We start from the raw sequence: 13,837 nt of genomic DNA, 5'->3' as shown, positions 1-13,837 counted from the left end.
CAGGCACTGGTGCTTTTGGAAGGCAGCAGAGCCCTTTGCCTTAAAATGCCTGCCCTGCAGTGCCAGCCGTGCCCGTGGGCTCTGCAGGGGCACTTCCACCTGCAGCTCCTGCGTGGGCTCCTCTGCAGGGAGCTGCCAGGGGGGTGACAAAACCCCTGTTTTGTAAAGTGCTTTTTCACAAAACCAGCACTTTTAAACAAATCCCCAGGTCATGAAAGGCAGGAGCTCACAGGAGACACTGGGGAGGATTAGCAAAGTACAGCCCAGGTTAAATAAATCTTGACTAAGATCCCTGGAGGAGATATTCCAATCACTATGGTTCCGTGGGCTGGTCTTGGATTTCCTCGAGTTTCTGCGGGTGAGAAGCTGGAGCCTGAGGAATCCAGCAAGGCACCACGAGCCTTCTCCTGGGCTCTGAACAGCCCTGAGGAGCTCTGGCCACCCCAGGACAATGTGGCTTCTCTGGGTGATATTTATAGACATGATTCCCGAATCCCCGAGCTGCTTCATTTACAAACAACAAACCTTACAAAAGATTCACAAACAACAATTTCTTTTAGGCTTTTGAGACCTTCTGCCCCAATTTGGGCATTGTTTGTCCCACACGAGGGTGAACTCCCACCAGCACAGCTGGGCTGGGGGGCTGCACGCCCACCCCTGCCCTGGCTCAAAGGCCACCAGCCGCCCACACACATGCCATCCCCCTGAGGTGACAGCACAGGGGCTGGCCCCAGGAAAGCCCCTTTAAGGGACACTTCAGGGCGGCCTCGGCAGCCAGGACATTAATTTTAGCCTGGAGCAGTGCCAGGGGCACAGGGCAGCTGCTGCAGGCGGGGCCAGCGCGTCCCTGTCCCTGTCGGGGTCCCGGCGCTGCCCAGTGCCCCAGCCATGGCAGAGGAGCACGGAGAGCTGGAGGGGATCATCGTCAAGGACCAGCACACCAAGGAGATCGACCTGGTCAACAGAGACCCCAAGCACATCAACGAGGACGTGGTGAAGGTAGGGCTGTGCTCCTGCAGCATTTGGGGTCAGACCTTGCTGCGTGTTTGGCTCCACTCAGCCACCGCTGGTGGTCCTTGTCCATGTGGCCCCAGCAGGGCCGTCCCCAGGGCTGGGGGAGGTGACAGCCCTGCTGGCCAGGCACCCAGACACTGGCTGGATGGCACGCCTGGCTCCAGTTAATGCCACATTTCCCGTTCCTTGAATGGGCTCTCCAGTTTCATTGAAAATGTATGGAGACGCCTTCCTTTGCACCAGCAAGCTGGTAGCCAAAAATAACACAGAAATTAAGTATCACCAGTTTAAAGGGATATTGGGAAAAGGCTGGTGGCCTTCAAGACACCAGTGTCAGTACCTGTTGCTTGATGTGTGCTGTCGTGGTTGTGGAAGATTGCTCCCCCCAGGGCAGCCCAGAGGTGCAGCAGCCCCCAGCTCCCTCCCCCCATTTCTGACCAAGAGGAATTCCCATTCTAACTCTTGGGCTTCCTCTAGACTCCCTTAGAACTGCAAACAAAATTGGTCTCTGTTAGCCAAAGCTAATTGCAGCCCAAAGGAGAACAGGAGGAGGTGGAAGGGTTTTGTTAAAACTGTTTGTGACTGTCACAGCAGAAGGGACAGCGGGCACAGAGCTGCTCACCCAGGCTTTGTTACAGGCTGTGACCTTGACAGCACTGCTGAAACACAAACCTCAATTTGGGCATGAAAACACCATTCCAGCTGCAACCGTGGTGTGGTCAAATGAAATTCCCTGGGATGAGCTGTGACAGTGACAGCCATCGCTGGGCTCTCTGCTGGCACTGTGAGCCCTGCCCCTGGCAGCTGCCTGACACCTCAGCAGCGTGCCCAGCACCCTGCCACTCCCTGCCAGTGCATCCAGCCCTGGGGCGTGGGCAGGTGCCAGGCCAGGGGAGCAGCACTCTGCCCTGGCAGCAGGGACCAGCAGAGCCCCCAGCCCGCTCACCCCAGTGCCCTGGGGCTGCCCAGCCTGGGAGCCCCACCAGCCACTCCCAGGTGGCAGTGCCCCCAGCCACTCCTGGGTGGCAGTGCCAGCAGCGTCCCAGCCAGCCACAGGGCCCCCAGCAGCCCCTCTCCCCAGCACATCCCCGCCTGTCCCAAAATCTCCAGAGCCTGATGAGACCTTCCGAGCTCACCCACTGCCTGGCCACGCTGCTGCTCCAGCAGCACTGGGAGCCTTCAGAGCTCAGCATTCCTGCTCCCCAAAATAGCCCCAGAGGGCTGGGGAGGGAGGGCAGAGGCAGCGGGCAGGAGCACAGCTCACCCTGCTGTGTCCCCAGGAGAGCCCAGCACAGCCCAGCACCCAGGGCACGGCGGCAGGAGGGCTGGGGAGGGAGGGCAGCAGGACCTGCCGTGCTCCGCGGGAGGAAGGGCTCACCTGGCCTGCTGCACACCCCGAGCATCACAGAGCAGCATTCAGAACCCGGGCTCATGTCTCAGAGCCTTTCCCAAAGCCCCTGGAGCACAGCACCTCAGCAGTGCACGGCTGCACTGGGCGACCTTCGGGGAGCTTTCCCAGCCTGAAGGGGAACACGGCTCTGTAAAGGAGCAGTACCTGCAGTGCTGCTCCCTGAGCACCCCCAGCAGCATCCAGACCCAGCCTGAGCCCCCACAGCTCCTCCCCGTGCCACGAGAGCTGAAGGAGCCATGGGCCAGAGCCCCTGTCTTTATATCCCACTGCTCCCTGCATTAATTGATCCCTGATGAGCCCATCAGGCAGCTGGGCAGTAACCTGGGCTAGTCCCCAGCACAGCTGGGCTTCCTGGGGGCTGCTGATGGCACCTCAGGGCCAGCTCTGGGGCTGCTGGCTCCTCATTGTCAATACTTCTGTCAGCACCTCCTGCTCACTGCAGGAAATTAAAGATGACACAGAGTGATTTTGTGATCCAAGTGCTTCCAAAAGCAGAATGAATATTGTTGTTTAACATGAATGTACAGACACGGCATCTGTCAGAGGGGAGGCCGGGCTGGTTTTCAAGACAAATAGCTCAGCTCATATATTCCCTGCAAGTGAGTTACACCCCAAGGGGATCTCTGCGTGCAGTTTTTGGGAGTGTGTGTCACTCAGAGACACTCCCAGTGCCTGCACAAGTGGCAAGGGCAGGGCTGAGCCCCAGCTCCCTCCCCAGGGGGAACATGGACAGACAGCACTGAGCACATCATCCTATGGGTATAAATAAAGAATCCATAAATCCAGAGGGCTGCTGGGTCGTTATTGGCACAAACACCTTCCTGCCGAGTGGGCAGCTACGTCCCTGAATCTAAAAAAGGGCAGGAATGGGCTCTGGGTGCCTCTGCAGCCAGCACTCCCACGCACAGCTCCTGTTCCAAGGGCTCCTGCCCGGCCTCACCTGACTCCCCAGATCAGGGATGGGACAGGGATTGTGACCCCCCGTGTGGCCGTGGGCTGAGCCACCCCTCTGCTGCCCACAGGCTGTGGCTGGGCAGTGCTGGGAGCCCTGAGCCAGCTCTGCAGGGCTGTCCCTGCCCGGGGCTGCAGGGATCCAGCCCTGTCCCCACCCTCCCCAGGCCCCTCCATTTGGGATCTGCTCTCCCCTCGTGCAGACCCTCGTGCTCACATCAGGGCCTTTGCTGACCCCCAGACCTCCCCTGTGTCCTCTGCTCTCCTCCCAGGTGGATTTTGAGGACGTGATAGCTGAGCCCGTGGGAACTTACAGCTTCGACGGCGTCTGGAAAAGCAGCTACACCACCTTCACCGTCAGCAAGTACTGGTGCTACCGGCTGCTCTCTGCCCTCCTGGGCGTGCCCCTGGCCGTCGTCTGGGGCTTCCTCTTCGCCCTCATCTCCTTCTGCCACATCTGGGCAGTGGTGCCCTGCATCAAGAGCTACCTGATCGAGATCCAGTGCGTCAGCAGGATCTACTCCCTCTGCATCCACACCTTCTGTGACCCGCTCTTTGAGGCGCTCGCAAAGATCTGCAGCAACGTCCGAGTTGCCGTCCGGAAGGAGATTTAGGTCCTGGCAGCTGCCCCAGCACCCTCACACAGCCACCTCTGTGCAGGCTGCCTGCCCTTGGGCACACAGACACCCCTGTCCTGTGAGGGATCTGCACATGGACACCCCTGTCCAGTGAGGGACCTGCACATGGACACCCCTGTGAGGGATCTGCACATGGACACCCCTGTGAAGGATCTGCACATGGACACCCCTGTCCAGTGAGAGATCTGCACATGGACAGCCCAGTGAGGGATCTGCACATGGACACCCCTGTCCAGTGAGGGACCTGCACATGGACACCCCTGTGAGGGATCTGCACATGGACACCCCTGTGAAGGATCTGCACATGGACACCCCTGTCCTGTGAGGGATCTGCACATGGACACCCCTGTCCTGTGAGGGACCTGCACATGGACACCCCTGTCCTGTGAGGGCCCCACACGGACCCCGTGGCGCAGGAGCCCAGCACCGAGGCAGGGCCCCACAGCAGGATGCTCTCTGCTCACCATGGTAGGGCCCCACAGCAGAGCTGGCTCTCAGGGATGCTCACTGAGGCAGGCCATCCCAAAGCCAGAAGCCTTAGCAGAAGGAAGCCCATCGTGGCCCAGGGAGCAGCCCAGAGCCCCCTGTGCCCTGCAGGCCCTGAGCTCCTGCAGCAGCTCCTGCAGCAGCTCCTGCAGCAGCTCCTGCAGCACAGCCTGCAGTGCCGGCTGAGCAGCGGGGCTGCAGAGCTGCTGCTGGCCACGGCCCAGAGCCTGCTGCTCCTGCATCCCTCCGGGCTGGGCTGGGCTGGCAGAAACTCCCCCACAGGAGTTACTGTGTGTGGTGGGAGCTTCTGCTGTGGTGGGAGCTTGTGCATTAAACCGCTGCACAAAGGTTTTAGGGATAGAATAGCTACACCAAACGTTTTTCATGCCTACTTGCATTTCAGCCAAGCTGTGGGAGCCAGAGCAGTCCATGCATGACATGTTGTGTCTGCTCCGGGAGCGTGAGCTGACCCTGGGCCACCGCCAGCTGCAAACCCGCCCGTGGCACTTCCATGCTCAATTGTGTACTTAACTGTGGAGCATCAAAGTGCCGTGGGCAGGATCCAGGGCAGGTGGGACACGGAGCTTTGGGGAACCTCAGCTGAGACAGGCTGGGCTCTAAGCCAGGCCTGGGCTGGATCCTCTGGACAATCTCCGCCAGACACGCGTTCAGCCGGTTCAGTCAGCTGCAGCCGCAGCAGGGTGTGTGTCCCACAGGGCTGTCCCTGCGCGCTCTCCTGGGATGCAGGAGGGGCAGGACCGTGCTGATCCCCCGGCTCTGCCAGCAGGAGGGGGCTCCGGTCCAGCGGGGCCCCTCCCTCAGCACCCGGGGCTGCCCCAGGGATGGGAGAGTGGCAGAGCGAGCCTGTGCCGGGACCCTGCGGCCGCAGGGAGAGGGGGCCAGGGCCACGAGGAGCAGCTCGGAGCTGTTTCCTGCCCTGTACTGTCAATTAATTGGTCGGTCCCTCTTCCACGGAGCTGCACTTTCACTTTGAGGCCCTTGAACGCTTTTTTGGCTCCAGCCTTAAGTGCTTTGCTGAACCAGGGCCCAGGAGGTCTCCTTGTTCAGAGGCTGCTCTCAATTGTCTCCATGTGAGCCTTCCCCTTGGATTCCAACAAAGACTTGGAGCCAAAGACTCCTCTAGTGCCACGCCAAGGATGAGAAAGAGCCAGGATTTCTGCTGGAGCTCTTCCAAGGGCTTGGGAATGTATACTGCTGGTATTCCATAGCAATGTGGTACCCAAGCTCCAGCAACAGCAGGGCCCAAGAGGGATGGAGTGATTAAAAAAAAAATAAAAAAGATATTTAGGTAATTATAGGGAGGGGGGGGAAAGTCTCAAAAAAACCTTCATTTTTTGTGAGAATAAAAATAATTGAAATCAATTGTATAATGGGCTTATACTACTTCTTGTTGTTTGTTTTTGTTGTAGTTCACTGCCTGAACCCAAAAAACCCTGAAGTGCTGATGTCCCCACCACATTGCTCCCTGGGCTCCCAGCACCTGGGGCACACGCTGCTCACCTGCCAGCACCTCTTCTCACTTTTTGGCCTCCTGAAAAGCTTTTGGCAGAGCATTCCCCGGGGCGCTGCCGGTCTGCCGCAGCCTGGGGCCGGCGCAGGAGCTCAGCCTCGGCCCCTCTCGGCTGCAGCAGCTCCAGGCGTGGGGCATGGCCCTGCCCGGCCCCCAGACACCTCCAGAAGCTGCAGCCGGGGCTGGAGGGCAATTCCCTGTGTGTCCCACAGCTCCCTCCTTTCTCCGTGCCTCCACCCGGTGGTATCCACGGCCCTGCCCTCGTTCCTCCCTGGCCGGGGGGATGCACCTCAGACTCTCCAGGAAGGGAGACCCCTCCTTCCTTGTTTTGTGCAGGAGTTTGTGACTCTGGAGGAAAAAGGTGAATGTGGGAAGAAAATGCTCCATGGTGTCCCGAGCACTGGTGTCCAGTCAGCAAATGTGCTGAGAGCTCACTTGGAGCTGCCACAAAAAATCAAAGGAAATTCAGGATAGGAAAGGTGCAAATGGGCCTGCTGGCCACAGTGAAGAAATAAAGGACACATTTAAATGCGTTTTTCATGTTCATTCCCATCATGAAAGGCCAAATGACATCACCCTTTGCCAGCCCAGCAGTGTCCCCTGCAGTGCCCGTGTCGCCGCCGGCTCTGTGCGCTGGGGCAGCTCCCGCTGCGGGGGCAGCACGGGAACGCGGCTGCCCGGGGGCTTTGGGTGCTCCCACCCATCCCCTTCAACCCCTCAGCCCAGCTCCCCCCACGCCTCCCCCCGCTTCCACAGACACAGTCAGAAAACTTTATTTACAGTATTTGTTAGCAATAAAAATCCATGCCGTGAGTGTGCCCTGTGCCACGGAGCAGGCGGCTGGCACGGAGCGGTGGGAGCCTTGCTGGCACCTGCGGTGAGCCAGAGCCAAGCCTGGCTGGGGGGTGACAGGAGTGTCCCGGTGGGAGCTGGGCCCGCCCGGACCCCGCAGGCCCCGGGCAGAGGCTGCTCAGCGCTCCCGGCCAGGGCACTGCCCGGATCCCGGCCCCGCCGTGCCCCAGGCTCCTGGCAGCCGTCCGCCCAGCCTCGCTGGGCACAGGGCACACAGCTGGGCTGGGGACACCCGGGCCACAGCGCTGTCCCTTCGAGGCTGATCCCTGCTGACCTCAGGAGTGCCCGTATCTGTGCCCCAGGCAGGGGGAGCAGGGCTGCAGGGTGCAGGGCTGCAAGAGTGCAGGGCTGCAGGGCTGGCATGATGCAGGGCTGGCATTATGCAGGGCTGCAAGAGTGCAGGGCTGCAGGGCTGGCATGATGCAGGGCTGCAGGGCTGGCATGGTGCAGGGCTGCAGGGCTGCAGGGATAGGGCTGGCATGGTGCAGGGCTGCAGGACTTCAGGGCTGGCAGGGTGCAGGGCTGGCAGGGTGCAGGGATAGGGCTGGCATGGTGCAGGGCTGCAGGACTTCAGGGCTGGCAGGGCTGGCAGGGTGCAGGGCAGGCATGGTGCGGGGCTGGCAGGGTGCAGGGCTGGCATAGGGCAGAGCTGCAAGGCTCCGGGTCTGGCATGATGCAGGGCTGCAGAGCTGCGGGGCTGCAGGGACGGGGCTGCCTCTGTCCCACAGGCTGCAAGCGAAGCGAGCGCTTCTCTGCGGAGAGCGCGGTGCCAGGCGCTGCCGTCCCGCAGGATCCTGCTGCAGGAGGAGGTGGGACGGTGCCCAGCCACGTACCAGGGTGACACCCATGTCCCTGAGCTGCAGCAGCCCCAGCAGCACCGCGTCCTTTGTCCCTCTCGGTGGCATCCATAAGCCACTGTAGTCAGGGTTTGGGCTCAGGAACGGGCTCCTGCTGTCTAATCCCAGGCAGCACTGAGACTTGGACACAGAATTCCTCCCCGTCTCGGTTAAATAACGCCCTCTGTGCATGCCCAAGCCGTGTGTACGCCTGTTTGCAGACCCCCTGTCCGGGCCCGGCTTTCCGCAGGGCACCGGCACCGGGCGGCACCGGCACCGGGCCCGGCTGGCGGCGGCCTCACGGGGTGGGCGGCTGCACGAAGCTCCTCTGGCTGGTGCCCCTGCAGCTGAGCACGAAGGAGGACGAGTTGCTCTTCCTGCTCAGCTCGCACGCCGGCCGCGACTTCAGGTATCGCGCGGAGCAGCAGAGGAAGCGGCGCATCAGGTCGTGGAAGAGGTGCCCGGTGTAGAGCATGTAGATCCAGGGGTTGCAGCAGCTGTTGAGGCTGGCCAGGAGCATGGCGATGATGAAGGGCGAGGCTGCGAGACAGAGCACGGCGGAGTCAGGGCACGGCACACGGCCCCTGCCCGAGCCCCAGCCCCGCCGGCATCCCAGAGCCCTGCCCGCAGGGATGAGCCCGCAGGAACAGCACTCCAGCATCTGGGAAGGGAGAGCTGCTGAGGGGAGGGAGAGAGAGCCCCAGCTCCAGCATCTGGGGAAGGAGAGCTGCTGCGGGGAGGGAGAGAGAGCATCAATTCCAGCATCTGGGAAAGGAGAGCTGCTGCGGGGAGGGAGAGGGCGAGCCCCAGCTCCAGCAGCTCGGGTTTCGGCTTTTCCCGCAGGAGCTGCGTTCCCCGCTCCGGAGGCAGAGCAGCCCCGCAGCACAACCTGCAGGTCCCAAGGTGCCCCCGGCAGGACAAGGGACCGCGGCCCTTGCGGTTGCAGTGGCCGAGAGCAGCTCTGGGGGCAGGCAGAGGCGGTGGCTCGTTCTGCCACAGCAGCGGCTGATTTGGGACAGGCTCTCGGCTCCCCCCGCTCGGGCTGTGGGACAGCACGGGCCCGGGTGTCCCCTGCTCCTGGGCTGCCCCACCAGCCCGGCCCTCTGCCCGCTGCTCTCCCAGCACCTTTCTCCAGCCATCTTTCTTTCCCCGGAATTAGTTTTCCCCACACAGTTCTCTGCCGGGAAGGACATTCCCAGTGCCCGGGAGCCTGGCATCCCCCGGTGCCGGGGACAGCCCCAGTGCAGTGCCAGGACATCGAGTCCCTGGCTGCTGCTGGCCCCAGAGCACAAAGCACCGACTGTCCCACCTGAGAGGCTGGACTGGCACCTTCTGGTGACAAGGGGATGGTGGGACTGGCATCTGCCATGGCTCCGGGGCAAGGGGGGACGTCCCCTCCGAGAGGTGGCTGCAGGTGGGATGGAGCCTTTGTCCTGCTCCCTGTGCTCCAGCTCATCTCCTCAGCCCCTTTGCTCCCAGAGGACGCACCAGCAGCGAGGTGAACACGGCTGGTTTGGCTGTTCCTGGCCCCCTCGTGCCTCTGCAAAAATCCACTGGCAGTTTTCAGAGCAGTGAAGAAATGTGACTATAAATGCTAGCTTCCAAATTCACTTTAGCCAACGGATGCGTATCCCTGCTCTCTGTGACGTCTGCTCCAACTACTTTTAATTTCAAGTATATTCTAAAAAATAATAATTAATTTCTAGTAATAATAATATTTCAATAATAATTCATTCCAAGTACATGCTAAAAAATAATTCCATGTGGAGGGGTTACAAACCCCAGGCGCAAGACCTGAAATACATCCCAGTGTTTCTACACTCTTGAAAACCCCCAGCCAGGGCTGACTCAGCTCTTCCCTCTCTGCAGGAGGCAAATTGAATTTCAGGGAGCTTACTGCAGGGCAGGTCTGGAGGGTGGATCTCTCCCATCCCTGGCTGGAGCACCAGAGACCCCGAGGGGTGCTGACCCAGCCAGCGTGTCCTGGGGGATGGCTCCTGTCCCCAGGCGCTGCTGAGGGGCGGGCAGGGGTGCAGGCTGTGCCCCCGCAGGGCTCTGGGGGCTCTGCTGCCCTCACAGCCAGGTGTAGGAGCCTGCCCGGGGTGAAGGCAGTGGTACAGCAGCCGTGGTGCTCCACAGCCCTGCTGCTGTCCCCACAGGCGCCTTGAGCCAGCTCTGGCTGCCAGCTCGGCCCCGCAGGCGTTCCCTGTGAAGTGTGTGCAGCAGGAGCCTCCTGGGGAGGGTCCCCAGTGCTCAAACCTGGATCACGACGTGTAGCTCCCACCCACCTTACAGAGGCCTTGGGCTGTGTGGCCTCCTAAGGGGGGTCTCTGCTGCCTGGCCAGTCACCCCCAGTGCAGCTCACTGGGCTGCAGTCGTGCCCCCCTTGCTGCTGCACCCAGGGACCCCCTGCCCTCCTTGTCCTGTGCCCACGCAGCTGTGAGGGGAGGAAAGGCCACATTCCCTCCCCAACATGGGGGAACACCTCTCCTGCAGCCCACCCTGCTGCCTGGCCACAGCCCCCGAGCCCGGTACCGGGAGGGGATCCGGGATCGGGGCAAGGCTGTGGGAACGTGCAGGCAGAGCCCGAGTGCTCTGCAGAGAGACCTGACTGAGCTGCCCCTGACGCCTCTGGGCAGCCAAAAGGAGGAGGAGAGCCTGGAACGAAGGCCTGGGGTCTCCCAGCGCTTGCACCCACCCCAGGCTTTTTCCCCCCGTGCCATGAAAGCCTCCAGCAAAGCCCTGGCACAGCTGCCACCCTGTGCAGAGCCACGGGCTGCCCGCAGACAGGAACGTGACAGAGTGGGAGTGGGAGTGTGGCACAGCCTGGCAGGGCTGGAGATCCCTCCTGCCTTAAAGCAAAGAGGGAAGGGAAAGAAAAGGGAAAGGGAAAAGGGGAAAAGGAAAAGGGGAGGAAAAAGGGAAAATGGGAAAGGCAAAAGGGGAAAGCAAAAAAAAGGGAAAAGGGGAGGGAATGGGAAAGGGAAAGGGAAAGGGAAAGGGAAAGGGAAAGGGACAGGGAAAGGGAAAAGGAAAAGTGCTGCAAGGCCTACTGCACAGGGTGAGCAAGGGAAAGGTTCCCTTTGCAGCCAGAAGGATTGGGATGGACAAATCCTGTCCATCGAGGGTCAGCACAGCAGCAGAGATTTGGGTGCTGCCGAGGGCTGTGTGCCAGGAAGGGAGGGGCAGCCCTCAAGATTGCAGGATTCAAATACAGCACGATGGAGGGCTGCTGCTTCACCCCCGAGCCATCTCGGAACTGGAAGTTTTGAGCAGCCCGAATCAGGTGGAAAACCCCTGGAGCAGCCAGGGAGGTGCGTGAGGCACATTGCACTTCTGAAAGCAGTGGAGCAGGGAGAAGCAGGAGAGGCAAAGCTCGCCCGCGGCTCCTGGCAGCGCGGGACTGGCACAGGGGCTGTGGGGAGCAGGGCTGGCACAGGGGCTGTGCCATGGGGCACGGGGCCATGGGGAGCAGGGCTGGCACAGGGGCTGTGCCACGGGCATGGGCTCAGCAAAGGCAGCGCTGGGCTGGCACAGGGGCTGTGCCATGGGGATGGGCTCGGCAAGGGCAGTGCTGGGCTGGCACAGGGGCTGTGCCAGGGGGCACGGGGCCGTGGGGAGCAGGGCTGGCACAGGGGCTGTGCCACGGGCATGGGCTCGGCAAGGGCAGTGCTGGGCTGGCACAGGGGCTGTGCCAGGGGGCACGGGGCCGTGGGGAGCAGGGCTGGCACAGGGGCTGTGCCACGGGCATGGGCTCGGCAAGGGCAGTACTGGGCTGGCACAGGGGCTGTGCCATGGGGCACGGGGCTGTGGGGAGCAGGGCTGGCACAGGGGCTGTGCCATAGGGATGGGCTCGGCAAGGGCAGTGCTGGGCTGGCACAGGGGCTGTGCCGTGGGGATGGGCTCGGCGAGGGCAGCACTGGGCTGAGCAGCCGTGCCAGCTGCCCTGAGCCCAGCAGTGACAGCCCGGGAGCAGCGAGCAGCTCCTCCTCCTCCTCCTCCTCCTCCTCCTCCTCTTTGGCACCCGCGCTCCTGGTGAGCCCGGCTCAGCCTGTGCAAGGCGCTCTCATCCCCGGGTGCACTTTTCTGCCTTTCCTCCCCCCTCACAAAGTCGTGAGGAGTTTTTGTTTAAGGTCTCCCAGGTGGTTCTCCCGTCTGGCGGGGGACAGCACAGCAGTGTCAGACCAGGGAGGGTGACACTTTCTGTTCTATCTGCAACTTCAGGGACGACGGGAGCAGCTGGCCCAAATATTAAAAAGTGGTAAATCCGTGACACCACATTTTTAGGGAAAGGTTTTGCTCATAAATCAGGGTTTTTCTACGGGAACCGTGCTCCAGTCAGAGATAAAATAACAGCAGCACAGTGCCGGGGCGGATGGAGCAGGAGAGGGAGAAGAGGCCAAGAGCAGAAAGCAAAAAGTCAGTGAGGAAGAAACGATACAACAAAGGGAAGGAATTCAGGCTGTGCAGCTTTCTCCTGAGCTCCCACACAACCCGCAGCGTGTCCCAGCAGCCAGGGTGGGAAGGGAATCTCCAGGGACCCCAGAGTAGCACCCAGGGACTGGCACCATGCAGGGACAGTGGCACCCAGGGACAGCCACCACCCTCTGCACTGCCCTGAGCCGCAGTGGCCCGGAGTCTGCCAGAGCCACGGCAGCCCTTGGCCCGGGAAAGCTGCGGCTCAGCCACTGCTGCCTGTGGGGGCTCTCTGTGCTCAGGACCTTCTCCCATCTCCCTCCCACCCCCCAGCCCAGCCCGGAGCAGTTTCCCCGGGGTGTCCCCGGGGCGCCGAGCGGAGCCGCCAAGCGCAGCAGGGCGAGGGAGGGGAGCTGTACCTTCCTGCGGGGCGTTGGTGTCCCACACGGACCACATCTGCACGAAGAAGAAGGGAGTCCAGCACACTATGAAGGCCAGCACGATGATAAAGGTCATTTTGACTGTCCGGATCTTGGCTTTGGAGATGAGCCTGGTGCTGCTGACCCTGGCAAACACCGTCCCGCCGCGGGAGCCCGAGCCCAGCCCCACGCTGGGCCCGTGAGCCGTCTTCAGCTTCACGTTCTGCCAGATTTTGAAGCTGATTAAGCCATAGCAGATGCTCAGCATCAACACAGGGATGATATAGACCATGAGGGTGATCCAGGTAACATAGGCTTTCGGTCCCCAGGGCTGGATGAAATCTGCCCAACAGTCATAAACCCCATTCCCCACATCCCTTAGAGAAAATATGTGGATCTGCGGGATGCTGACCAGCAGGCACAGCAGCCAGGTGAGGAGGACAGAGACCCGGTCAGCTCTCCTGTGCAGGGACCTCAGGGGCTGGCAGATGGCCAAGCAGCGGTCCAGGGACATCAGCAGGAGCATGTAGGTGGAAGCAAACATTCCCACGACCTGCAAGTACTTGATCAAGCGGCAGAGGAAGTCTGGCCCGTAGAACCTGAAGGTGATGTCCCAGATGAGCTGGGGCAGCACCTGGAAGATGGCCACGACCAGGTCAGCGATGCTCAGGTGCTTCATGAAGAAGTACATGCGGGAGTGCTTGTGGCGGGTGGTGTGGATGGCCAGCAGCACGCACAGGTTGCCGGTCAGGGCGAGGAACAGGATGAGGCACAGCACTGTCACCTCCACCTTGGCCATGTCCTCGTTCCTCTTCAGGGGGTCGGCGGTGCTGTTCCTGCCGGCGCTCAGGTTCTCCAGCCGGAGGCTGCCGTTCCCCAGGGAGCTGTTGATGATCCAGGTGCTGCTCCCCGCCAGGTACAGCTTCTCCATGGCCAGCGCCGGCCCGCATCGAGCCTGGGGCAGGGTGAGGACCGACAGCGGGCAGAGAGCGGGCAGAGCCCCTACCGATGCGTTCCTGTGCGGCAGCCGCCTGTCCCCGCCGCTCTCTCTCGGCGTCTCCTCGGTTCTCAGTATTCCACGGCACTCCGTGTCCCCCCGCTCTGTGTCCCCTGCCGTCCCCTCCCCGCGGTGCCGCTCTCTCTGCCCGCCCGTCCCTGTCCCCGTGCCCCGGCTGGCGGCTCCTCCCTGTCCCCTCGCCGGTCCCTCGGCGTCTCCGCCGGCTGCTGCCCCGCCACCAGCCCCGGCGCGGGGGCCGGGCGAGCGGCGGGGGCGGCGGGCAGAG

At 61.8% G+C, this 13,837-nt stretch overlaps 2 protein-coding genes across 2 annotated transcripts; one reads left to right on the top strand and one right to left on the bottom strand.

Moving 5' to 3' along the window:
• Positions 1–838: 838 nt before the first annotated feature.
• Positions 839–4,429, top strand: CAV3 (caveolin 3). Its single transcript, XM_041426045.1, has 2 exons — positions 839–999; positions 3,649–4,429. Exons 1-2 carry the CDS (start codon positions 889–891, stop codon positions 3,988–3,990), a joined length of 453 nt encoding a protein of 150 aa, XP_041281979.1. The 5' UTR covers positions 839–888; the 3' UTR covers positions 3,991–4,429.
• Positions 4,430–7,516: 3,087 nt separating this feature from the next.
• Positions 7,517–13,716, bottom strand: OXTR (oxytocin receptor). Its single transcript, XM_041425833.1, has 2 exons — positions 12,555–13,716; positions 7,517–8,259 (listed from the first exon to the last, which is right to left on the bottom strand). Exons 1-2 carry the CDS (start codon positions 13,483–13,485, stop codon positions 8,018–8,020), a joined length of 1,173 nt encoding a protein of 390 aa, XP_041281767.1. The 5' UTR covers positions 13,486–13,716; the 3' UTR covers positions 7,517–8,017.
• Between the last annotated feature and the right edge of the window lie 121 nt (positions 13,717–13,837).

Source organism: Onychostruthus taczanowskii, unplaced genomic scaffold, assembly GCF_017590055.1.
Source record: "Onychostruthus taczanowskii isolate IOZ18803 unplaced genomic scaffold, ASM1759005v1 scaffold9, whole genome shotgun sequence".
Lineage (NCBI taxonomy): Eukaryota > Metazoa > Chordata > Aves > Passeriformes > Passeridae > Onychostruthus > Onychostruthus taczanowskii.
The sequence above is the reverse complement of the archived record's forward strand: the minus strand, read 5'-3'. Positions and strand labels throughout refer to the sequence as shown.

What these genes read in the sequence shown, in the direction of transcription:
- CAV3 (XM_041426045.1), top strand. Translation starts at nt 889, where the DNA reads ATGGCAGAGGAGCACGGAGAGCTGGAGGGGATCATCGTCAAGGACCAG. An exon ending in TCAACGAGGACGTGGTGAAG is followed by an intron (nt 1,000 to 3,648) that starts GTAGGGCTGTGC and finishes CTCTCCTCCCAG; the next exon opens with GTGGATTTTGAGGACGTGAT.
- OXTR (XM_041425833.1), bottom strand. Translation starts at nt 13,485, where the DNA reads ATGGAGAAGCTGTACCTGGCGGGGAGCAGCACCTGGATCATCAACAGC. An exon ending in CACCAACGCCCCGCAGGAAG is followed by an intron (nt 8,260 to 12,554) that starts GTACAGCTCCCC and finishes TCTGTCTCGCAG; the next exon opens with CCTCGCCCTTCATCATCGCC.